The following is a 24846-nucleotide window of genomic DNA, read 5'->3' on the forward strand; positions in this document are numbered from 1 at the left end:
AAATTTCCTCGAAATACCACCTTTTTGCTCTTCGCGAATTTTCACGGTTCGCGCATCGATCGAAAATTACATTCAAACGGGGAAAATATCCGAAGAAAAGGAAATTAGCAGAGATATTCGAGGAGAATGATTTTAACCAAGCTCGTATTCGCTGATAATTATCGCAGCGTACGTACGCGCGCGCCATTTGCCGGTTCGATTAGCGTGCACGCGCGCTCGGGAAAGAGGCCATCGAGGTCTGTGCGCGGTTTGAAATAACGATTATTTAATTAACGAAGGGGCAACAGACGTGACGCGTCTACGCTGTGCATATGCGCCGCGTCCAGATTTAATAAATTTACGAGGAATAGCACTTTGCGCGCAGCGCGGCCGTGTAACGAGCCGGTTTAACGATCGTGTCCTCTGGCTATTCCTCACGCTTCACGATCAAATCTTACGTTAACGATCAACATTGTTACTTTGAGTGCTGAATACTCCCTGTCGAAGCTCTCCGTATGGACGGAATACTTTTTTGCAAGTGTGAACTCTGTTGATCGAGTGCACAAGGCGCAACTAACAATAAGTTATTAATGCAATTCGTTTACACCAAATTAAACAACACGCGTGTACTCTTCATAGGTAGCCAAGGAACACATGTATCCATCTCATATAAAAATAATACTCTACTCGCTTTAATCAACTTTACGCAAGTGTCCTGTATTTAAACTGGATTCCTTCACAACGGACGCAAGATTCAATCATCACAAGGATCTGTACGTATGCAAACAAGCTCACCGACAGGCTTCGTTTGCTCTTTGGCACTGCGGACAGTTGCAGGCAAACTTTAAAGGAACTTATAAATAGCAATTAACTGCGTTGTCACATTGGACTCATTTTTCTGCACGTTTGAATGAATAAATAAATAAATAAAAAATAAATAATCGTAACTACACTAAAGATCGGAAAAATGGACGGACGCATATATACGTCCATAGCACTGAAAAGGTTAAACGATGTTAGCCGAAATCAATTCTACAGATAATTCTGGTGTAACAACCAGACGTTTGTTCCTTGCGTGGACAGGTAGAGAGAGGTTGTAGAAGGTGAACGGAGGACACATATACCGTGGATAAAATTTCACGATTGTAGCGCACCGTTCCGTAAAATAAACCACGTTCTCCATAAACTGGAAAATGTCTGGTCCACTTGTTTCCGCGGATGGTTGCGGTCCTAAACGCGTCGCTTGCTACACCGGATAAAGGGTGAACACGCAATGGCGTACCCGCTGGGACCACGGATGAAACCATCGCGAGCACCGAATTCACCTACCGATAATTCCCTAATAAACGCCTAATCGTTGACGCAGCCGTAATCTAGGGGATAGTGTTATTTGCTCGCGAACCGGTTTAACGGCTGTTTGCACGCGTGTTCACGCGGATCTCCTCGCTCGCACACCTGAGGCTACTGTTAACACGTTCCCAACTACCTGTATCCGGTTCTCACGGCCAGTTTGTTACCAACCATCGAATTCATCGAGGAACGATAGTTACCGTTCGATCGACACCTTTCATGTTTGATCTCGAGGATTTTTTATAACACCGAATTTCGAACTTAGTCGTCGGTTGGCTCGTGTCGGAGAAGCCTGTTCCAGGTTATGACGATAAAAGGAATGTAAACTGTGGATACTGCTTTTATTTTCACTTTTGATACGTTGGCACTCGAATGATAGAGTATGAATGTGTCTCGTTCGGCAATTCGGCTGTTTAAGAATCCTCTTATTTTGTTAGTCGACGAGTGAGAGGTGAGTTGTAAATGAAACACCTCGTAACTGGGCCATTGACTAGCACTGATAAACTAGGTTGGCATAAAGTCTAGTCGGAAAAATAACCTATTGTTCACGCTTGAACAGAATGAACGAATGTATGCTCGCTGAATATGACTGTCGCTACTCGAATAGTAAATTTGTGAATGTTGCGATGCGAGGGTGAACTCGCTGTTTTATCGCTTTTCCGACTGGAGTCGTTGTTGACGAGTATGATTCTTCCTGGTGCCATATATTGACTCTTTGCATAATCATGGACGGCACTAGGAGGATTTTTGGACGCCAACGATGCCCGATCCCGATTTCCCGGCGCGTCGCGTGGAGTGAAGAAGTATATTTCGTATTTTCTAAATAAAGATCTATTTTGCCGAAAATTGCGATCTACAATTGAAAACCTCAATAGTCGTGGACGGTTAGACACGCCGATTGGTCGACAGAAGGTGTTAAAAATCGTGAATCAACGGGCTTAAATTGTTGGGCGACGACCCTCTCCTTGCGCCCTCAGCGCGTTTCTTAGGAGAAGGGGATGACTATAGGTTTTTATGAGCCGCTTTTGGGGAACAGAATTTTGTAGGAACCGAGGAAAAACTTTGAGGGACCAAACGAGAATCGAACCCGGGACCTTCGGCTTAGCAAGCCAAGGCTTTGCGCGCTACGCCAACCACTCCTTCTCTATTCTCCCTTCGAGGTTTCCTATTTTTGTGGGTATGGAGGCACCGATACTACACTCGGCCATCCTGAACTGACATTCGCCCTCGAATATCCTAAGAGAGTTCAACACCTCGACAAACTCAACACTTTCGGGTACAACTCCCCCACACAGTGGCACTCTCAGCCGAGACTCTGTTTTCTCAACTCCTTTAGGAGACGTGCACCCTCTCACATTTTTCATCTCACAGCGCCTGGCTTCGTGCAGCCGTTAGATGCCTCCATCCCGGACGAGCCTCCAACCATTTGTAGGAACCAACGACGGAAAAATTTTGAGGGACCACACGAGAATCGAACCCGGGACCCTCGCTTAGCAAGCCAAGGCTTTGCGCGCTACGCCAACCACTCCTCTATTCTCCCTTCGAGGTTTCCTATTTAAGTATGGAGGCCCCGATACTAAAATTTGTCAATGCAAGATTGTCAGCCTCGAAAGCGGTACCGTTTTGTGGACAAAAAAGTCCTACGGCTCGCAAAGAAAATCCTTTTTAATGAAATTTATGGGTATAATCCGCGAAACCGAGGCCAGTTCAAGTGGATTTGTGTACGATTCGACGCTGATATCTAATTTAATCGACGGTTCAAAGGTAAGATTTTAATTAAAGCTGGCCTTTATACGCCGGATATAATCAAGATATCCGAGGTTCGTCGAGGTAGAAAAAGGAGGGAAATTTCGCGACGAGATCGTGCGACGATGGAAAAGTGACCGAATCAATCAGGATACGTTCTGTCGCGACGAAATACTGGACTGAAATTCCACTCGGGTGGAGAACGTCGACGGAAAGGTAGAAAAGGTTCAGAGCCACTCACCTCGGGCTGTTTGCTGATGAATTCGTGAGCATTCGCTTCCTTCGCGGCTTTGATCATCTCCTCCTCGGTAACGCTGTCATTTCCGTACCGGATATTTTCTCGTATCGTCGTGTCAAAGAGCACCGGCTCCTGACCGACCACGCCTATGTGAGAACGAAGCCATTGAACGTTCAGTTTCGATACGTCAACGCCATCCAGTAGAACCTGTTGGCAAAGAAGCAACGGGGAGACTCGGTGTCGTGAGAATTGTCTTTGAGAAGGACCGAACGAAATGGTCCAAGTGCATATGTGAGATGTGTGAAAGGGTTGTAGCGTTTGGTGATTAACGTGATAGAGACTGGACAGGTGTAATTTAAGATGAAAAAATGTCTCCGCGTTATTTTAAACAAAGGCACTAAGTCTTCCACCAGATCTGTCTGGTGTCCGTCTTCGAGTCACGTACTGCACAATGCGATACCATAAAGTAAACAGTTCCTAGGTATAAGGGGACCCCAACTTTCTTTTTCTCTTCGAGTCACGCACTGCACAATGCGATACCATAAAGTAAACAGTTCCTAGGTATAAGGGGACCCCAACTTTCTTTTCGGGTGCCCAGACACAGTCCTTTAGAACATTCAATAGCGTAAAGACGTTTCCTCTGAGTCCGTCAATAAATAGCATATCACAAGAATAAAAGACTATTTCTTTTTCATAACCCATTTCCAATAGTAACTATACAGCTAAAGTTAATGTTATTCCACTTGGTCGCGATTTAATCTCTAAAATTCAAACCTCCGATATAGCTTTACGGAATTTCATTCGCTAATTTTTCTTACCCAATCTTCTCTCTATCTCCTGGAGATCACTTCGAAGCGTGGTATAGTTGGTGGAATAAATACAGCAAGATCGTACACTAAAGCAACATATTCTGTTTTACGGTTGGTACAATAAAGGAATGACAACTGAAAGTTTCTTTCCGCGTCTGACGTGTCGTAAAGCTATTTGATCAACGTTCACAAAACAGTATGAACGCAATCAATAACTTAATACTTTTAAGCAATAAAAATAGTTGGCTTTGCCCGAATTCGGATTTACCCGAAAAAAAAACAGATTGTAACAGTGAGCTAGTTGTACATATATTTCCAACTAATCAGTATCTCAACATACGTAGTTCTTCGTTCTCAAAGGGTTTAAGAACGTGGAAATGATACAGAATGAAGTAAACAACGGCAACAGCTGTTAGAACACTCGAAATATGAATATTTTAATTTCTGACCGATTTTACGAATTCGCTATATTTCTTCCACTAGCTATACACTATACAGCCCTTACTGAGGATTCGGGACCTTATCTTCTCGACAGATTTCACGTACTCGCTATATTTCTTGCACCGACTACAATTTATACAGCCCTGACTAAGAGTTCAAATCCTTATCTTCTCATAATTCTCTCGATTCCCTTGTCAGAACACTCGAAACAAATTTACTTCGACTCCTGACAAATTTCATCAACTCGCAATATTTCTTCCACCGACTATACATTACACAGTCCTAACCGAGGATTCAGGTTATTACTCTCTTACGTTCCTCTCAATTTCCCTGTCAGAACACTCGAAACAAATTTACTTCCTGACAAATTTCCCCAGCTCGCTGTATTTCTTCCACCGACTATACACACTTCTCTCGCACCTCTATCACTCCACCTCGAGTATTCTCGTTGCATATTAAACACGCGCAGAAATTCTATCGCTGCTACAGGTTTATCTAAATGAATTTTAAACAAAGTCTCTTCAACTGATATCTGCAACGAGGACGGAGAGAAGGTAAATGTCAGCGGACCAAGGAGTTAAGAGCACCAGCCCGAAATCAGCATGCCAAATATACGATGTAATATTTTCGACGTAGCGGAGAAGAAATAAGAGGAGGAGGAGGAGAGAGAAGGGGATGGAAGTACAGGACGAATGGAGGAACGCGAGAATCGTAAAAGTTTTACTGCTGAGAAAACTCCCGCCGCCACTGTGTTCCGCCGCGAGAAACGCTTGAAACTTGTTCCGTAAAACTCCCCGGGTCTTCCGAGTACAGATGTAATAATGGAATATTCACGGCCTCGGATATTGTTAACCCTCCTTAGACTCTGTGTGTATATATATACGGACGATAAATAAATTCCCACGGTGATACACACAGAAAACACGGATGCCATCCGACGGTGGAGTTTAATCGCGCAACGAATTCGAACAACGAAAACCTTACCGCGTTTTATCTTGCATCTAATAAAATTTTTCCCGATTGTACGTCTCGGATGAAAGAACAGTTACTACCCTACGTTGAAGGATCTCTAAGTAGAGAGGATGTATAAAATCGTGTTGTTCCGTACGAGGGGTCCCCGTGGATCGTAATGGCGCGTGCAAAATGCTCCACTCGCGAGGCACACCGCCCCGTGTAATTTTGCGACGAAAACAAAAACGTCGGCCGGATATTCACGAGCCGGTCTCGCTCGGTTATTAACCGCGTTCGTTGCGCAACGTCTGTGCAAAAATACCACGCGTTCTTGCGTCCCAACAAATTTCTCTCTATCTCTACCTCTGTCTTTTTCGCCCTGTGTCTCTTCCTCACTCTCTGTCTCTCCCTGTCTCTCCCTCACTCTCTCCCTCTTTCTCTGTCTCTCCCTCACTCTCTGTCTCTCCCTCTCTGTCTCTCTCTCACTCTTTGTCTCTCCCTGTGTCTCTCCCTCACTCTTTCTCTCTCTCCCTCACTCTCTGTCTCTCCCTGTGTCTCCCTCACTCTCTCTCTTTCTCTGTCTCTCCCTCACTCTCCGTCTCTCCCTGTGTCTCTCCCTCACTCTTTCTCTCTCTCCCTCACTCTCTGTCTCTCCCTGTGTCTCTCCCTCACTCTCTCTCTTTCTCTGTCTCTCCCTCACTCTCTCCCTCTTTCTCTGTCTCTCCCTCACTCTCTGTCTCTCCCTCTGTCTCTCCCTCACTCTCCGTCTCTCCCTGTGTCTCTCCCTCACTCTCCGTCTCTCCCTGTGTCTCTCCCTCACTCTCCGTCTCTCCCTCTGTCTCTCCCTCACTCTCCGTCTCTCCCTCTCTGTCTCTCCCTCCCTCTCTGTCTCTCCCTCTCTCTGTGTCTCTGTCTTTCTCTCTTCTCTCGGTAAACAAATAAATCTGAAACGCGAACCTATGTACGAGTAGGTGGGCGAGCGAGGAATATTTCTCGGTGTAAAACCTGTTTCGAGGAGCTAAGTTACATGGCCGAGAACGAAAGGTAAATACCCGCGTTTAATGTCGTTATTATTATTATTATTTCGCTAACAGGAGAGCGAAGGCAGCGGAGCGTAACAGTTTTCTGAATTAACAAAGGGGAACTGAATACGGGAGCATCGTTAACAGAAAGCGTTTCACGCTTCAATGCCCCTGCAGTGGCAATTCTCTACCAATTGTAAAAATTAAAATGTGATTAAAATATTAAACGAAATTTCTCTGGGTCGTAAATAAGAAGTAGTTACGTTTGAAGGTTGTAGTTAGCTATTTAAATTTGTATACAAGAGGATTGCTCTGGTAGCGCATGACGTTTTAGAGATGTCCATTTTACGGACATTTTTAGTCTGAACTTCTCTATGACGTGCGAATCGGTACGTTCTAGAAACGCATAAAAATTATATCTTTTCGACGTTTTTAATAGTCTTTCGCAGCGCTAGTTTCAGAGATATCTTGATTTGTAACACTGGACGTCGTTTAAACGTCTTTTTTTGAAACGTTCACAAGACGCCTGCGTGCCGTTTGAGTATAAGAACAATCTTTCTAAGTGATAACACCGGTAAGAAGCTCGCCCAAAGTCGCGATTAGTGTTTTACGAGACTCGAGAAAATAAAGACTCGAAATAAGAACACGAGAGACTTGAAATTTAAAACTCAGACCTTCTATATTTCAGAACCTTAAAAACCCCTCTCTCTTAGATTCACAAAATGAACATAAAAATTCATCCTAACGATCTCTATAGACACAGAAAGAGACATTGCTCCTAACTGAACTCGGCAATTTAGAAACTATCGTCAACACCTACACGAACCAAGTGTGTTTTTATTATCGAATTTAACGATTCCCAACCTGCAAAAGATACGCAAGCGCTTCTTCGTTTCACTCACCTGTCCCTTATGAGGATCGTAGAGACGTTGGATGAGCTGCAGACAGGTGGACTTGCCGCAGCCAGATCCACCGACAAGGGCCACGGTTTCGCCACGATTGATCTTCAGATTCAAGCCCTGCAACACCTTCACGTCCTTCCTAGCCGGATACTGGAAGTGCACATTCTTGAACTCGATCTCACCGGTGACCGATGAAAGCTTTTGGCCCTCTTTGCTCAGACTGTCGATCGTAGGCACGTGATCGAGCACCTGGAAGATCGCCGCGGCTGATCCTCGCGCGACAGCGAACGCTTCGAGATGCGGCGATGTCAGACCCATGTTTTGTGCACCGGCCAGTACACCGAAGAATACTATTACGAGTACAGCGGGAGTGTACTCCTTCACCTCTTTTGGCCTGTCCTCGAGAATCAACTGGACGCCGTACCTGGACAAGGATCGTCGTTCGTATTGCTACTGTTCGCGGTGGAGATGAGAATATGAGAATATTTGAGGGGTTTTCAGGATGAAAATTTAAATCGATATGCATACAGTGATTGACTTCTGATTCTGGAAACGAGAATGACAAATTCGAGGTATTTTCAGGGTGAAAATTTAATCTGAAGTGCACGTAATGATTTACTTCTGACTCTGGAAATGAGAATGCGACATAATTTCAGGGGTTTTCAGGGTGAAAATTTAATCTGAAGTGCACAGAGTAGTTTACTTCTGATTTTTCGGGATGAAAATGTGACGCGACACGCGATCTTTCAGGACAATTCTGACTTCTGGAGATGATAATGACGAATTGGAGGGATTTTCAGGGTAAAAATTGAATCCGATATGCACGCAATGATTTACTTCTGATTCTGAAGATGAGAATGCGACACAATTCGAGGAGTTTTCAGGGTGAAAATTTAATCTGAAGTGCACGTAATGATTTACTTCTGATTCTTGAAATGAGAATAACAAATTCGAGGGATTTTCAGGGTGAAAATTTAATCTGAAGTGCACGTAATGATTTACTTCTGATTCTTGAAATGAGAATAACAAATTCGAGGGATTTTCAGGGTGAAAACTTAATCCAAAATGCACACAATGGTTTACTACTAATTCTGACACTAAAAATATGACACGATGCGCGATCTTTGATGATAAAAATTTAATTCAATACTTTTAAAGTTATCGCTTTTGAATTTAACTCAGGGATGAAGGATCCCTGACAAGAGAAAATCGGCAGGAGTGAAAATTTAATTTCAAGTACACACAATGGTTTACTTTTAACTCTCTAGATGAAAATGTGACACGAAGCATGATCTCTCAAGATAAAAATTTCCTTCAATCCGTTTGAAGTTGTCACTTTTGAATTTAGACCCGAAATGAAGTATCTCTAACAACACATCGTCATCGATTTGGATCATCTAATATAAAATACAAATATACCAAACCATTCATCGAGATACACCAAAATTTGCAAGAAACATCAAACAAAAACTACTCCGCTAATTTCCATTTTTACATCAACCCCTCTCGATCCCCAAAAAATGCTTCAATTCTCTCTCCCCCGAACACCACCCTCCTCTCCCAAGATAAACCAGCAAACACTACGAGCAATTTCCAAAAGTAAAAGAAAAAAAAATGGTTAAAAATGATTTCCTATCAAGTTACAGAGTCCAAGGTCACCACTTCCTACAGCAAACAAAGAACCGTTCCATTCCCCCGCGATGTTTCCCTTTTAAAGCAAACAACTTTTACTCGAAACACCGGCCGGCACAATACGCCAGTTTCCCAAGCTGACCCGTTTTCGCCCCTGTTTACCCGCGTCAAAAGCGTTTGCTCTAGAAATACCCCTCTTAACTTTCGAGAATCTACTTCAGTCCGCGGGACACATTCTCCCTCCCTCCCGCCCCCTTCCAAAAAGTGTTCAAATATTTTCGGACGGTCGAATATGTGGACGTACCAAAAGGCAACGGCGTAGCTGATATAGATGATGAACCACATTACACCACCGCCAACGCCAGACCACATTCCACGTCTGATTCCAGTCTTCTCGGCTGGTACCAACTTCTGCGCGTATCTGTCCACCTCTTTCTGTTCACCGTTGAACGCTATCACCGTCCTGATAGCGCCCAACACCTCCTCGGCGACATTTCCAGCTTGACCGTAAGCGGACAACTCCTGAGCGGTTAAAGAGCTCTGAACTTTTGCGACCACTGCAGTAGCTATCACGATGATTGGCGCACAGCTGAGCACGACCAATGTTAATTTCCAACCGTAGACGAACGATATGATGATGGAGGAGATGAAGGAGACCATTAGATAGGTGAACACACCGAGCTTCTCACCTATACCGTCCTTCATCTTGTCCAAGTCCCTGTAACACGAAGGCAGATTTTCGTATTAGAGCGAGAATTGGCGAGCGGTTTTCTCCCCTTCGTTCACTCGTTTCTTGGGGAAATATCGTACAAGAGTTCTGGAGAAAGGAAAGAGTTGAGGATATTCTTGTTTCTTCGAGAAACGAACGGCGAGGGATCTTCTTCGCGAGGGCAGAGGTAACTTCAACCCTTTCTTTTTAACACTTTGACGTCCGCTGTCACGTATACGCGGGCGGGTTTTCGGTTTTAGACCGACATTACGCTGACACGACTTCATTTCGTTTTTGCATGGATGAGAAACGTAAGATAAATAATTTGTATTTAATGCGTTTTTCTCAAAAAAATGTATGGTAATTGCGCTCTGAAAGACTGAGCGAAAAATGCCGGCGGTGCGACCTAGGGGCGATTTAGAATCGCCGGCGGCAGAGACGAATTTTGAGCGAAATGTGCGACGTCGAATTTTAAGGTTTCTCTTATGGGTGACTACAGTCTGCGCTGGTATCCACCGCTCGTTATGTTTATACCGACTGAAGTCGGCGTTGATATTGAAAGGATCAAGGGTCACGAGAAAAACCCAAAGGTACATGTGTATGCGTGATGGCAGTCCGAATATTCGGGAGAGAATGGAAAAAGTGCGTGGTGAAAACGGCAGACTGGGGTCAGAGAAGAGTAGACTTAGAGCGAAAAGCGTGGAAAGAGAGATTCTGTGAGGGAGATTCAGAGTGGAAACAGCGTGGTTCATAGTTAACCTAGACATTTACTTTTTATTTCATTTCTTTACTTTCCTTAACCCTTTCCTTACCGAGTACGCGTCCACGAGTAAGATTTCCCTTATGGGTGACTGTAGTCGACGCTGGTATTGAAAGGGTGGTTCTAGAATGAAAAGGGTGGAATAGATTCAGAGTGGAAACAGCGTGGTTCATAGTTAACCTACACATATACTTTCATTTCATTTCTTCACTTTTCTTAACAAACTATTATTATTGTTGGAATTCACCGACACGATGCGCATGTACTCTTCTTACGGCGCGTAAGTGGAAAGCGTTTCAAACCTGAATATTCGAGGCAAGAAAAAGTTAGTCCAGTCCACAAGACTTTTTAATACAGAATCTTTTTGCATAATTAACTTCACGATCACGTATATATTATTACACATCAACTGCCTATTAACTAAATTACAGATTTCCACCGTTATTATATCAATTACAGCAATGAACAACTGTTGCGAGCGTTCGACCTTGTTCGGTTCTGAGCTCGCTGCGGCGTGAGCTCGCTCGTTATACATTTTTGTGAAGCGGAAATTCAGCAATCAGGGTGCCTAAATGGTGGCGACAACCCTCTCCTTGCGTCCGCAGCGCGTTTCTTCGGAGAAGGGGATGCCTGTGTTAATGCAAAATTGTCAGCCCCGAAAGCGGTACCGTTTTATGACCAGAAGAACCTACCGCGGACGCGAACAATATGAGCTCGCTCTTTATACATTTTTGTGAAGCGGAAATTCAGCAATCAAGGTGCCTAAATGGTGGCGACAACCCTCTCCTTGCGCCTGCAGTGCGTTTCTTCGGAGAAGGGGATGCCTGTGTTAATGCAAAATTGTCAGCCCCGAAAGCGGTACCGTTTCACGACCAGAAAAACCTACCGCGGGGCGCATGGTAGACCAAGGGGGGTCTGATCGGCCCAAGTGAGGTTAGGCCAAGGGTGATTAATGATTTTTACGGCTACAATCCGCCAGACCGAGGCGAGCTCACGTGAATTTGCGTGCGACGCAACAGCAACCTTCGGAAACCACATACTGTCTTTACAAATACAAAGACTGTGTAGCGTGTAACTAGTGCGCGCCAATAGAGAGTAAGTCACATCTAGACCCGCGCCAATAGCAAATAATATTAACACGCACCAATATGGTGCGAGCGTAATTAGTAAATTAGGTACCTGAAGCGTGTACCGATAGGGCACTCTCCACGGTCCGCGCACAGGAAAAGGGCGTATATAAGGACGCCCGAAAAATGGCAAAACAGGTAGTCCGGGACAGCGAACTGAGGAAACCCTGTACTCGATTTAACTAAACATTTAAACCAGCGAACTCTGTAACGACGAATAAATCTTGTTCAACACAATATTGTACGCTTACGATTGGTGTGTGGTTTGAGGACCAACGAACCCACAACTGCAACAATTTTAAGTATACCTTCGGGAACCTGAATCACAAGTCCAAGTAAATGCCACAATTTCTAGGTAAATTCGAGGGTAGGCGCATTTGCCAGGGCTTTCAGACACTCTACAAGGTGACCCGCGCAATTAGACACCGTTTTCTCGATATATACCTTGCTACCTATCGAAAGTTGTTGCCGACGAAAATAACACGGACCGCGGGCAACCATTCAGCGAATTAATTAAAGTTTGTCTTATCATCTCTCGCGGTGCAAAGGTCACCTTCAATCCACCCAACGTGCTTCCTAAAATCCTCCTGAAGAATCTAACAGTCTGAAATATCAAAAGAATTGACACAATGAAATTACAAGTTTATCACAAAAACGATCTAAAATTAGAACTGAACTAACGTGTGTATATACTTCAGTTAGACTCGCATAGACTCTTCCCTATTGTCACAGAAAACGGCGCCTCTTATCGCGTAGATAAAGCAAGTGTCAAGGTGAAGAGTCATTGTCTTCGTGACGTTTCTACTTCCACGTTTCCTTTAATCTACATCCCAGAACAATCTTCGAAAAAAAAAAAAAAAATATTCTGGCGCCACGTTCATGTCGCCCGACTCCTCTGCCACTTCCGGGTGATCACAGGCGTTTGCAGTAGAATAACACACTCGTGTAATCGTGTTAAACCCAAACCCAATATTACCTCAACTCTGACAGCTGTAAGTTTGTTACAATTCTCTTCCGCGAGTTTCTCCTCCAAAGAACGCGTTGTTTAACGAGAGGCAGTAACTCGAGGAGCAACATCTCGCCACGCGAGATAGCGTGAAACGAATGGCAACGACGTGACTGGCAAGTGTCGCCAATGTGTACGTGCCCGTGTGCGACACGATGATTTACGATGATTTATGAAATCGTACAGGTGATCGTGTGCAGAGCCGCGATTTCTCCGATCGGAGGGCAGGTTCAGAAAACTTTAAACCGCGATGGCGCAAATCAAATTTACGCAATTCTCATTATAAATGTGAGCCGCGAGACGAGCCAAGGCGATCTCTTCTAATGCCAGTCGATGTTCTAAAGTGGACCGATATACCTGTATCGCGGTGCTATATTTACGAGCACATTTATTGTCCTCCGTGGGTAATCTAAGATGACGTGAGTCACGCCGAGTCTCTTCGGGATCTCGCCGCGATACGCAACGTGCACGTCTCTGAACCCGGAAATACAAAGTGGCGACCGGGGAAGAATTCGTGCAGAGTAGGTGATATTCTTTTTTCCATTTGAAATTCTGATGTCGTAATTACGCGTAGATTGCACCACGCGACAACATTGTTGCTCGAAAAAGATTCTCGACTACTCGAAATAAATTGATTGCGCAACGAACGCAAGTCTGTTAGCGACGATGACGATTTACCACGACTGAGATTGTGAGTGTGCGTGTGTATGTATTAGGCGGTTATGAATCTACTATCCTTGACTTTTCGAATAATTACGCGACCTGGACCACCGACCGCAAACAGAGACATTGTATCGGGGAGCAAGGATTTCGAGTTCCACGAGCGGCCACCTGTTGATGAGCAGATCTCGTTTCCTCAACTTTACGCCTCTCACACCTCTCTCTCTCTCTCTCTTCTGCAAGCCATTCGTACAGTGGCGGCGTTTACATTCGCAGATTCTAGAGAGAGAGAGAGGTGAGAGAGAGATCGAAGGAAGGATGTTCCTCTTGAAGCCGGATCACCGTGAGAAAATACGGCTACTTAAGTACTATATACGTCTCGGGGATATCGTGGTGAGCAGCGTGTTTGATACTCGAATGTCTTCCTCTCGAGCCGAGTAATGCTACTACGTTACTCGACGCTTAGCTAAATTTCAGATTAGAGAAGCTGAGTACGAGCTTCGAGTGAAATTTCTGGTAATTTTGTTACTCGAGTGTGAGAGGGTGTAAGGGGAACTTTTTTATTTGGCTTTTTAGCGCCTTTGGGCTGATTCGATTTGTGTAGGAAATTATAGAAAATTTCTAGCTACGAGGGTGAGTTTCTGTTCCGCGAACCACCCGCGGAATATTCTTAGAAACCCGGGTTAAGCATTTGTTCCATTAGCGGCTAGCAATCTGGACAAGGGAAGAAATCATCCGGCGTGCAGATTGCTAGTATATACGTTTCATGACATACAAGTTAGAAAGCTGCTTTTGAGAATGTCTCTTTACTCTCTAAACGGTCTAAACGTCGTTCACGACCTCAACAGCTAATTGTACGTGTCATAAAACGTGAGTTTCTAAAGTCCCAGGCCTGGTGGAAATTCCCGTTACGGTTTCAAATGTTTAAACTTTTGCCGAGCTTCGCCCCCTCTTGTCATCGCCTAGTCCGCAGGGAGCGTGCTGCGGACACACGGATAGGTCGATGACAATTAGGGAAAAATATAATTGGCCAGCACCAACAGCCAATAGGCGAAAAGGCCACCTCTTCAGAGCTTTCTTCCTTATGGAAAGAACTGGAGAGGAGAGTCTAAGTCTGAACACCGAACAGAACAGTCCACTTTGAACAAACAGAAGATACTCAGCAGGAGTATCATCCTGGCCTATCGAACAATTCGTCAGGAAATCGCCTAATCCGCGGCGCGGTAAAAACCACGTGGAAACTTACGACTTCCAGGAGACCACGGTCCGACAACGCGAGTCTCGTCGCGGGCGAAAACAATTTCATTTATGAGGGTGAGTCGATAAGTAAGTTACACTTTCCCGCTATTTTCGATTCAGAAGGAATGATTGTCTATGATTAATGCAGGTCCTAGACCAGTGACGGCGAACCTTTTGAGCTCGGTGTGTCAAAATTGAGAAAAAACCTAGCTTAACTCGGGTGCAGTGTCACATCTAGAAATATCCATAATTGTTGCGAGCGTTACGATCTTGTACTGTTAGGATAAACGCGAATTTCCACCACTCCTTACACTATGGGTGGAGGGCCATCTTCACGCCGCGCGTCAGTTTTCCTTAAAAGTTGAGACTTCAGTTTATTGATTTCGTTAAGAGTTGATCTTCGGAATAAACGAGTTATTTTTGTGAACGGAATACTGAGATTTTTGAAGTCCCTGTTAAGCTGCGGCATAACAGTACGATCACTCGTTGACAAAAGATAGACACCGTTGTTTTTCGTTGTTTGTATGATGATTATTTGTGATCTGCTCGGTTTTGGCTGTGAGGTGACTTAAGTCGATGCGTGTCACCTTTGACACGCGTGTCACAGGTTCGCCATCGCTGTCCTAGACGATGAGAGCTTGCCTCGAGGCATGCTGCAGTCTTATGCGAGGCGAGATGCGTCTCGTGGACCTACTTATAATCAATAGTATTGTAGTATCTACAAGGGAAACCGACAAAGGGAAATAGAGGTCGTGGGTGTTCGATTCCCGTTGGGTCCCTCAAAATTTTTCCCCGGTTCCTACAGTATGGACAAATTTTCTACCACCATTTCACTTCGAAGTCGTATGAATAATGTCTGACGAGTAGGTCTCATCCCCTTACGTGAGACCTCGCCTCGGGGCACGCTGCTTTGGCAATTAACGCTTTGCTTACAGTTACACGTCTATGAACAGCCGTAAAAAAGGAAATTATATTTATAATGAAGAAAGAAATAACCCGGAGATCTCAGTAGAAATGTCCTCGTCCGCGACAATGCTCGATCACATTCTGCGACTGACAGATGCTGTTGCGTAAATTTCAATGGGAACAGTAAAAACGTTCATCATACAGTCCAGACATCTCACTATGTATGTGATTTCCACGTGTTTCGCCAAATAAAAAAAGACGCGACTGGGAAGTATTTTAGCGTGGATGACGAAGTGAAAGAAAAAGCCTTAAAATAGTTATATAATCACTGGAAATCAAACGAAATTTTTTTGAGAACGTTATTGCAAAATTGCTTCCACATTGCGACAAGTGTCCACAAATATACTCAGTCGCTGTATTGAAAAGTAGTAGCTAAATGATAACAAAACAGATTCTTTGTCTTCGTTCTAATTTTTTCTTAAAGAGAAGTTGTAACTTATTTACCGATTCAAAAAGTATGGCGTCTGTGGCGGCCAGCTGTAGTGCAGAAGCAAGCATTTGCCGTGCGGACGACCAACACGGTTTATGACGTGCGCGCTAGCAAAGCTATTTTTGAGGAAACCGTTTTAGTCTGTTTAACGTTTAGTAAATCTAACAATGCATGGTTTCGTAGAAACTTTCACCAACGGTCTCAATAGCAATTTGCCATGTCATAGACCAAGGGTTGCCGAAAGGTCCGCGTACGGGCCCAGAGGCCCAGGCCACATGTCTCAAGTACCGGACCTATCAGTTTGCAGTTTAACGTGCGGTCTACTACCGAGAGGCCTACCCGCACGGCCCCCCTGGGGCGTGGAATTGAGATACGCCCAACCAACGCGATCGTCCGATTAGGCCCTCAAGGGGTACAGGTCGTCCGCCTACCCGTTCGGGGCCACTTGTGAGGAGGAATCCCCACGCTACGGGTGGCGCGGAGCGACTTTCCAACACTCTACCAATTCTCCAGATTGGTACCGGAGTTGTTCGCAACTCACACGTCGGGGCCTGGAAAAAGGGCCCCTGACCAGCATGCGGCCTAACCACTGCCCCTTCGATTCCGACATCAATTCGGCCAGGCCCCGGCAGTACCACTGTACTTGCGCCCCATCCGTCCCCTGGTCTGTCCGGGGAGGTCGGAATGCCCGCTACAGCCCCGGGCGTGGGCTATACGAGCTGGCCACCCGAGGTACCGTCTACATCATCGGTGGGATGTGCAAGGTGGACACCAACACCACTGCCAGTTGAGGAACCTCCCCCCACTCGGTAATGGTAAATCAGCTCAGGTATCGGGGGATCGCCAAGCCCCTAGGTACCCTTGGGTACCCCCCTGCGGGAAAGTGCCGGACCTGGAGGAAAATCCACCGCGTTGCCGAATGCGCTACAGCGGACAATACGCCCCTACCATAATTCGCCGCGGTCCTGGAAAAAGCGCGCCAAGGGCACAAAGGACTAGTGGCGGGTTAAAGACAAAATTCCTGATTGGTTCCAACCAATACGCTGGGGGTAACCAATCAGAAAAACGGAAATGATTAGGAAGAAACTCGCGAGGTGACTGGAAAGCAGTCAGTCGGCAGTCAAGTGTGAACCTCGCGAACCACCTATTCAATAAAGATTTTAAAAGAACTTACTGTGTGGGTAAATCCCTTACACGTCTATAAATTTTTTAATAAATCTTCCCATCTTCCTGTATCTCCTGTGTTACAATATTTCTAACAACACACGAGTGTTCTACGCCGGAAGTAAGAGAGCAAACTGTCGTAAAGTGTAATACTTACTCGGTGATCCTACTGGCGAAGTTAGTCGACGTGTTGATGTCGTACCACGTCATGTCCTGCCTCAGCACGGCACGCAGGAACATCTTGCGCACTCTAGCGATCTGCCTGGAAGCGGCTACGAGCGTGGATAACGCCGCTGAAGATATGCCAAAGGCTGCCGAGTCGTCGTAGAGAGCGGCCATTCTTTCTTCGTACGTGGCGTTAGGTCCCCTGCAACATTTGCCAATTATCGTATATTGTCCTCCACGTGGAACGAGTTAAACGCTTCTCTTCGATTAAAAATAATTTCCACTCGTCGAAGAGAGGAAATGACGAACTCGTGAAATTGCGAAAGATTCGTTTCGAGCTGAACTGAAACGAACGCGGAGAGAGAGAGAGCAAGTGTATTTCCACAGTGAGTGAAATTGGTAATTGTGAATCTCGTAATTTACCTATTTCTCGATTTATCTACTAATTCTTTTACACGAACAGTAAAGAATTATTTGTCTTGAAATCTGAGCCAGTTGTGGACATCTCTTTTCGCTTCCTTGTTGCTGAGAAATTTGGCTTCGTGAAAGGGGAACGAAAGAAAAGAAATCTGATGGAGCGAGATTTGTAATTTTTCCTAATTTTTAAAATTGAAAATTTTTTTTTTTTTTATGTATACTAAAATGGTCTACTAGCTTTTTTTAAATCGATGAGACAGGGATACTAACTTATGATTTTGAAAGTATCGTACTTCTTACTTAGATACTTTTTGTTCGGTACCCTTTAAATAAATAAATAAGTAATAAAAGTAGAAATTAATTCGGCGCCTTTTCTCACAAACTTTAATATTTCCTTACAAAAGATCGAACACAATTTTAACGTTAAAAATGCTCTCCATTATTTTGCACGACCTTGCTCCATTTATCGAGTAGTAATTCACGAATTCCGTCTCAGAAAAATTCCGGCAATTTGTCACTAAATAAAGTCACGAAGGGTTCGTGAAAAAATGCACCGAATTAATTTGTATACCTAATAGCTCTCCTCGTCTGATCTTCTAATTTCGTCGAAATATACCAAAATAGTTATCAAACAGCTGTTTCAAATCACCGATAAGAACGTCCACATATATTTCCCGAACTACATCTCTTTATCTCTCTAGATATCGAACGACTCTCGTATATTCTCGTTAATACACCGCGTCAGACGATGTGGGAACGATAAACGCGAGCGTTCGAGTTTCTCTCCCGAGTTGCTAAAAATATGAATATTCGGGCAGAGAGAGAATAGACACGTCTATTCTACGCCAAGAAGACTTACAAGACCTTTCCTCCTCCGAACCACTTCATTATGAGTGTCGGTGTACTGGGCTGATTCTCCATGTTACGATCCACGAGTAACGTGGTGAATTCACCGTATTGTATAGTCGAGACGGGGATGCAGAGGCCTGTCAGAGTTCCCATGATCAGGCCACCAAAGATCAGCATCAGCTCCCCGCATGTTGCAAATCGAAACTGCGAACAGAAACCGGAAAGCGGTTCAACAATTTTAGCAGGCGTGAACTTTCCTTCTAACGATTAAACTGAAATTCAAACTTTCTCCACCGTCTCTGTATCGCGAGGAAACGAGAGGCTAGTTAATGTGTGTATATAATAGAGAGAGAGAAGGATGATTTTAATTAATTGCACGAGTATATAGACAGCGGCGAATGAAGGTTGCATCGACGTTATGTTAATTATCCGAATGATGGGTGTAGGGGTAGGGAATTCCGTGAAATTCCGCGGCTACGTCGGAGCAATTTGTCGCGGAACTAGTCGAAAATTTCAGAAACATATTCTCGGGGTGATTTAGTAGAGGCAACTTGTGCCTTTCCGAGAGATTTAACCCCGGGGTAAAATTAATGCCGGCCTAACGGTGATTAATGGACGTAGATCTGACTAGTTCTAAACAAAAACAGGGCGCAACGATCGATCGACAGAACCGCGCTCGTTAAGTTTGTCAAAGACAAAGGGAGTCGATGGCTGCCTGCTGTTGTACTACAACCGACTCTCGAAGATGGATTTCATCGTTTGAATCGAAACTACCGTGGTGATATTTCACTGTTGCAAAATGTTTAACGTATGTGTACCGGACAATTTTTCTACCTGGTTCCGTAGTCGGAAACACTTACGATGCGATCGGTTTCGATCGTTCAATTTTATTTTACGTTTTCTCTTGTATTTTGTTTGTTTCCGAGGGGGAGGGGGATTGAAGTTTCTTGCGAATGTTTGCAACAAGTCGGAGTGTGTTGGAGTTTGAAGTATGATCGAGGGATGTTTGAGTCGGAGTAATAGAGGTACGAGTGAAGAGTGTTTGGGACACGGAGTGCTTGAGATTACGGTGTGAACGAAGAGTGAGTGGCGAACCAAGGATTCAGGTGGACGTGGTTAAATGCTGTCTAGGAATATTTGAAAGCAGTGAGAGAAACAGAATCATAGAGCGAGGGAGTGAGTGAGTAAGTGAGTTAATGAGTGCGTGAGTTATTGAGTGCGTGAGTGATTGGATACTTGAGTGATTGAGTACCTGAGTGATTGAATGCGTGAATAATTGAGTACGTGAGTAATTGAGTACGTGAGTGATTGAGTGCGTGAGTGATTGAGTGCGTGAGTGATTGAATGCGTGAATGATTGAGTGCGTGAATGATTGAGTGCGTGAGTGATTGAGTGCGTGAGTGATTGAATGCGTGAATGATTGAGTGCGTGAGTCATTGAATGCCTGAATGATTAAGTGCGTGAGTGAATGAATGCGTGAGGATTGAGTACGTGAGTGATTGAGTGCGTGAGTGATTGAGTGCGTGAGTGATTGAGTGCGTGAGTGATTGAGTGCGTGAATGATTGAGTGCGTGAGTCATTGAATGCCTGAATGATTAAGTGCGTGAGTAAATGAATGCGTGAGTGATTGAATGCGTGAGTGATTGAGTGCGTGGGTGAATGAGTGCGTGAGTGAATGAGTGCGTGAGTCATTGAATGCCTGAATGATTAAGTGCGTGAGTGAATGAATGCGTGAGTGATTGAATGCGTGAGTGATTGAGTGCGTGAGTGACTGAATTCGTGAGTGACTAAATTCGTGAGTGAATGAATGCGTGAGTGATTGAGTGCGTGAGTGAATGAATGCGTGAGTGATTGAATGCGTGAGTGAATGAGTGCGTGAGTGACTGAGTGCGTGAGTGACTAAATTCGTGAGTGAATGAATGCGTGAGTGATTGAGTGCGTGAGTGATTCAGTGCGTGAGTGAATAAGTGCGTGAGTGATTCAGTGCGTGAGTGAATGAGTGCGTGAGTGATTGAGTGCGTGAGTGACTGAATGCGTGAGTGATTGAGTGCGTGACTGAATGAGTGCGTGACTGAATGAGTGCGTGATTGAGTGCGTGAGGGGTTCAGTGCGTGAGTGAATAAGTGCGTGAGTGAATGAGTTAGTACGTGAGTGAGAGAGAGAGAGAGAGAGAGTGAAGGTCCAAGGATATCGTACAGATGATAGAATATCTGTGCGAGTGTTTAGTCCGGAGCGATAGTTGCGTGAACGCAGGGTGCTTGAGCTAGAGCCACACAGATACGTAATAAATAAGTGAAAATACATAAAGAATAAAATTAACTATTAAATTAATAGTGAAAGTGCACCAAAAGGCTCCAACAGTATAGTACAATCAAATTTCCAAAACGCCTATAGACGTCAATAGCAACGAAAGAGTCAAAAAAACAACAGACTTACGAGTTTGTAGTAAGGCACTGGTGGCAAAGTTGGTTCCGGCGCGACCGGTTTGTCGTCCTCCTTCGTTTGCGGTGGCACGAATTCACTGTGGACACAAAACAATGTTGCTCTTTAATTAAAACTCTCTCATCGTTGCGACTGTTTCATTGGTCCTGTCGCGTGTTTCATATTCTTCCGTTCTATATGTACATAGAGCAACACGGAAAAAATGATAGACTATGCATAGAAGAGTACTTCTGGATGAGAGAGAAGCGCGGCGAAGCAATTCTGATCGAGGAATCACCCTCGTTATACGAATCGACTGTATTTTTTTCTAATTCAAACGTCGACAAAAACACACCGCGGAAGAGTAGAAAAACTTAAAAAGAAAAAAAAATGAATTAAACGAAGCTTTTCAATCCGGAAGTATTCTTAAAAGGAGATATATATATATATATGTACTTGCTACAATTTTAAACAAAAGTTGAAACAATTTGAAAAACTGTTATGGATAAATTTATACGATTCTTCCAGTCCCCTAGGACGAGCAGAATTTTTCTCCTAATTATTCCCATACACATTTCACATTTGTGCTCCTTCTACATTTTTTTTTTTTTACGCATTTACTTTTTTCCTATTTCTCCTATATTTAAGAACAACTGTCATTCATCTGTAAGAATGTTTTTATTCGTACATTGGTTTGCCATTCTCTTGTAGCATATACTCTGTTTCCTCTTTATTCTTCTCCGCGTCTTTGAGCGTGTCTGAAATGAAATATACAATGGTACCGTACACAGAACATCCTACAATAATATTTTCATATTCATCATCGGCGGGGATACCCTTAGAAAATCGTACAGGAAAAAGAAACATTCCTCCCCATTTGGAAAACCGGAAGTGGCGGGATGTCGCGTCGACGGTGTCGTCAGTGGAAAACAAACGGAAAGTCAACAGGCGCGATCGTCGTCGATTTAAATCGTGTTCGTATTAGGTCATCCCGTAAGTTCGTGACGAGTTTTATAATTTAGATCGATATTTCCAAGGAATCTTTAAATGTGACTTTAAAAAAACGAAAGCGCCTTCTCGTTCTACAATTTGTCTCTTTTCTTTTCTTTTTTTGGTAAGATTATTGTCATCGTTGTAGAATTTTTTTGGATTTTCGTTAACACTAACCGTACCGCCACTTTATATCCCAACTACTTTTATCTTAGCCGGTTAAATGACAGGTTACGAAATAAATCTCACATCTTCCCAAAGAAACAGGTAATCGTCGATTTAATAAAACAGCCTTCAGATAACGATAAAAACGACCAGTCGTGGTACGGTTACCGTCAACGCAATTCCTCACTCTCATTACGAACTTACGAGATAACTTCGCAAAACATCGAAAATACGTGTTTTCATTAATTCGTTCTAGATCATCGCTTACCAGCTGGATTATTAATCAAATGGTACAAAGGTGACACGTCTGTCGCGTAATTAAATCCCCGATGCCGATGACGTTCGCCGGTCGTTTACTCAATTCAACGCACGCAGAGACAAACACCGATAACGAAAGACACGCGCTTCCTCGTTCGCGAACGCGTACAAAACATCCCAAGTGTCGACGAAAGAAAATGAAGAAAAAAAGAATTCTCCAACATTGCGCGTTCCTTCACGAGCAAAAATCATTTCCTCCGAGTAAACTTCTCCTGGTGTGTTCCAAGAGAGAGAGGGAAGAACTGCAAAACCGAGCTCTACCAACGAAGAATGGAGAAAGAGAGAGAATTTCGAGGTGAAGGAACGCGAAAGAGAGAGTAATTTCGAGACGAAGAGACGCGAGAGAGAGAGAATTTGGAGGCGAAGGAACGCGAAAGAGAGAATTTCGAGACGAAGGGACGCGAGAGAGAGAATTTCGAGACGAAGGGACGCGAGAGAGAGAGAATTTCGACTCAACGAAGAATGGAGAAAGAGAGAGAATTTCGAGGTGAAGGAACGCGAAAGAGAGAGAATTTCGAGGCGAAGAGACGAGAAAGAGAGAGAATTTGGAGGCGAAGGAACGCGAAAGAGAGAATTTCGAGACGAAGGGACGCGAAAGAGAGAATTTCGAGGCGAAGAAAGGCGAGAGAGAGTAATTTCGAGACGAAGGGACGCGAAAGAGAGAGAATTTCGAGGCGAAGAAAGGCGAGAGAGAGAGAATTTCGAGGCGAAGAGACGAGAAAGAGAGAGAATTTGGAGGCGAAGGAACGCGAAAGAGAGAATTTCGAGACGAAGGGACGCGAAAGAGAGAATTTCGAGGCGAAGAAAGGCGAGAGAGAGTAATTTCGAGACGAAGGGACGCGAAAGAGAGAGAATTTCGAGGCGAAGAAAGGCGGGAGAGAGAATTTCGAGGCGAAGAAAGGCGAGAGAGAGAGAATTTCGAGGCGAAGAGACGCGAAAGAGAGAGAATTTCGAGACGAAGAAACGCGAAAGAGAGAGAATTTCGAGACGAAGAAACACGAACAGCTTCTTCCGTTCGATTAAAACGCCGTGACAAACGATCTGAGAGGAAACGTACTCCGTGGAAGAATTGCCATCTTTATCCTCTGTGAGAAACGTAACGACACATCGTACGACGATAATAATCCTGGAAGGTTTCTTCGAGAAGCGCGCGTCTGGATGTTTCTCCGGGAGTCAAGATACGGTTCTCGAGAAAGATTTAACCGAACTATTCCCGCGGAATCGATTCCCATTATTTCACCGGGTAATAAACGAGCGTCGGGTTGACACGCTGCGACGCACGGGGATATAAATCGAGTCGGGGACACTGCGTAAATCGTTGGTTCCGCGGATCAACGGGGGGGGCACGCGAGCGGTGTTACAGGGATGGTCGTCGGCGCGTGAAAGGAAAAACGGAAGTTTCCTCCGTCGCCGGTAGAAGCGCCGGACCAAGTCTCGAGGTTCCCGTGGGGCCTCCATTAGCGGCGTAATTGCTGTTCGAAACTCCTGCGACGAATCTACGATCGGCATTTTATACCGATAAAGGGAGGAAGGAGGGAGGCTGAGTACAGTGGCGTGCATCGACGAATTTACCCCCCGGTGTACGGAGCTCGACTTTAGCATTAGGCGTCCAAGTTTTCTCTTTAAGTCCACCTTAGTTAAGGGGATAATTTAATTATATTTTAGAAGGTGTGCGGGTGGGGTGCTTTGGGTTTGAGGAGAGAGGTCGATGACCTTTAGAAGAGAAATTGAAGACAGGAATTGGGTGAGAATTTGTATGTAGGGTGTTTCGTTTATAACGAACACGTGAATTGTGAAAATGAGAAGAAGTGATTAGGGGGATTTCAGGTGATGGAAAGAAAAGTTCCTCTATTTCGAGGTCTATCCAATTTTTTTTTATTCTCTCCAGTTACTTTAAGGTCGTAATGTTGTAGCTAGTTGAACTCTGGCGAAAAACACATGTTAATGTGCAAAAAAATGTCCATGATAAAAAATGTCCGTAACAGGATTTCGATGGAACGTCTTCTGTGCACAGGGTGAACATCCGCATTACGGAAATAAGAAAAAAAATGACTTTTCAGTAAAAAAAAATAACGACTAAGAAGATTTAAGGGTGTGCATCTTATGATGATGACAAAAGTTCCTCCAAGATCGTCCAATTTTTCTATTGTTTACAGTCACTTTAACCCTCTATGGGCCCGTGTAACTTTCAAGTCACATACTAATATATCGATATTTTATTAAATAATCGAACTTTTTCCACAAGATGGCGTAAACGCCTTGTTGCACAATGTCCCCTTGTTAACCAGTAATTTTCTTGATAACCGTTGTTACTTCAAAGTCACAGTATGTATTCGTTATAATAAAATTGTTGAAACTGCTGAATTCATTGTTATTCTGTATTTATAGGA

General features: G+C 44.2%; 1 protein-coding gene across 6 annotated transcripts in view; it reads right to left on the minus strand.

Moving 5' to 3' along the window:
* LOC108570859 (multidrug resistance protein homolog 49) overlaps positions 1 to 24846 on the minus strand; it is a 123371-nt gene that overhangs the window by 15775 nt on the left and 82750 nt on the right. For all 6 annotated transcript variants that reach the window (XM_017932785.1, XM_017932783.1, XM_017932782.1 and 3 more), the window contains 7 exons: positions 21672 to 21741; positions 20999 to 21083; positions 18573 to 18766; positions 17289 to 17498; positions 9375 to 9788; positions 7439 to 7862; positions 3317 to 3520 (listed from right to left, as the gene is read on the minus strand). In XM_017932785.1, the coding sequence (XP_017788274.1) occupies positions 3317 to 3520; positions 7439 to 7862; positions 9375 to 9788; positions 17289 to 17498; positions 18573 to 18766; positions 20999 to 21083; positions 21672 to 21741 (1601 nt within the window). The remainder of the gene's footprint in view (positions 1 to 3316; positions 3521 to 7438; positions 7863 to 9374; positions 9789 to 17288; positions 17499 to 18572; positions 18767 to 20998; positions 21084 to 21671; positions 21742 to 24846) is intronic.

This window comes from Habropoda laboriosa, unplaced genomic scaffold, assembly GCF_001263275.1.
Source record: "Habropoda laboriosa isolate 0110345459 unplaced genomic scaffold, ASM126327v1 scaffold113, whole genome shotgun sequence".
NCBI classification, from domain to species: domain Eukaryota; kingdom Metazoa; phylum Arthropoda; class Insecta; order Hymenoptera; family Apidae; genus Habropoda; species Habropoda laboriosa.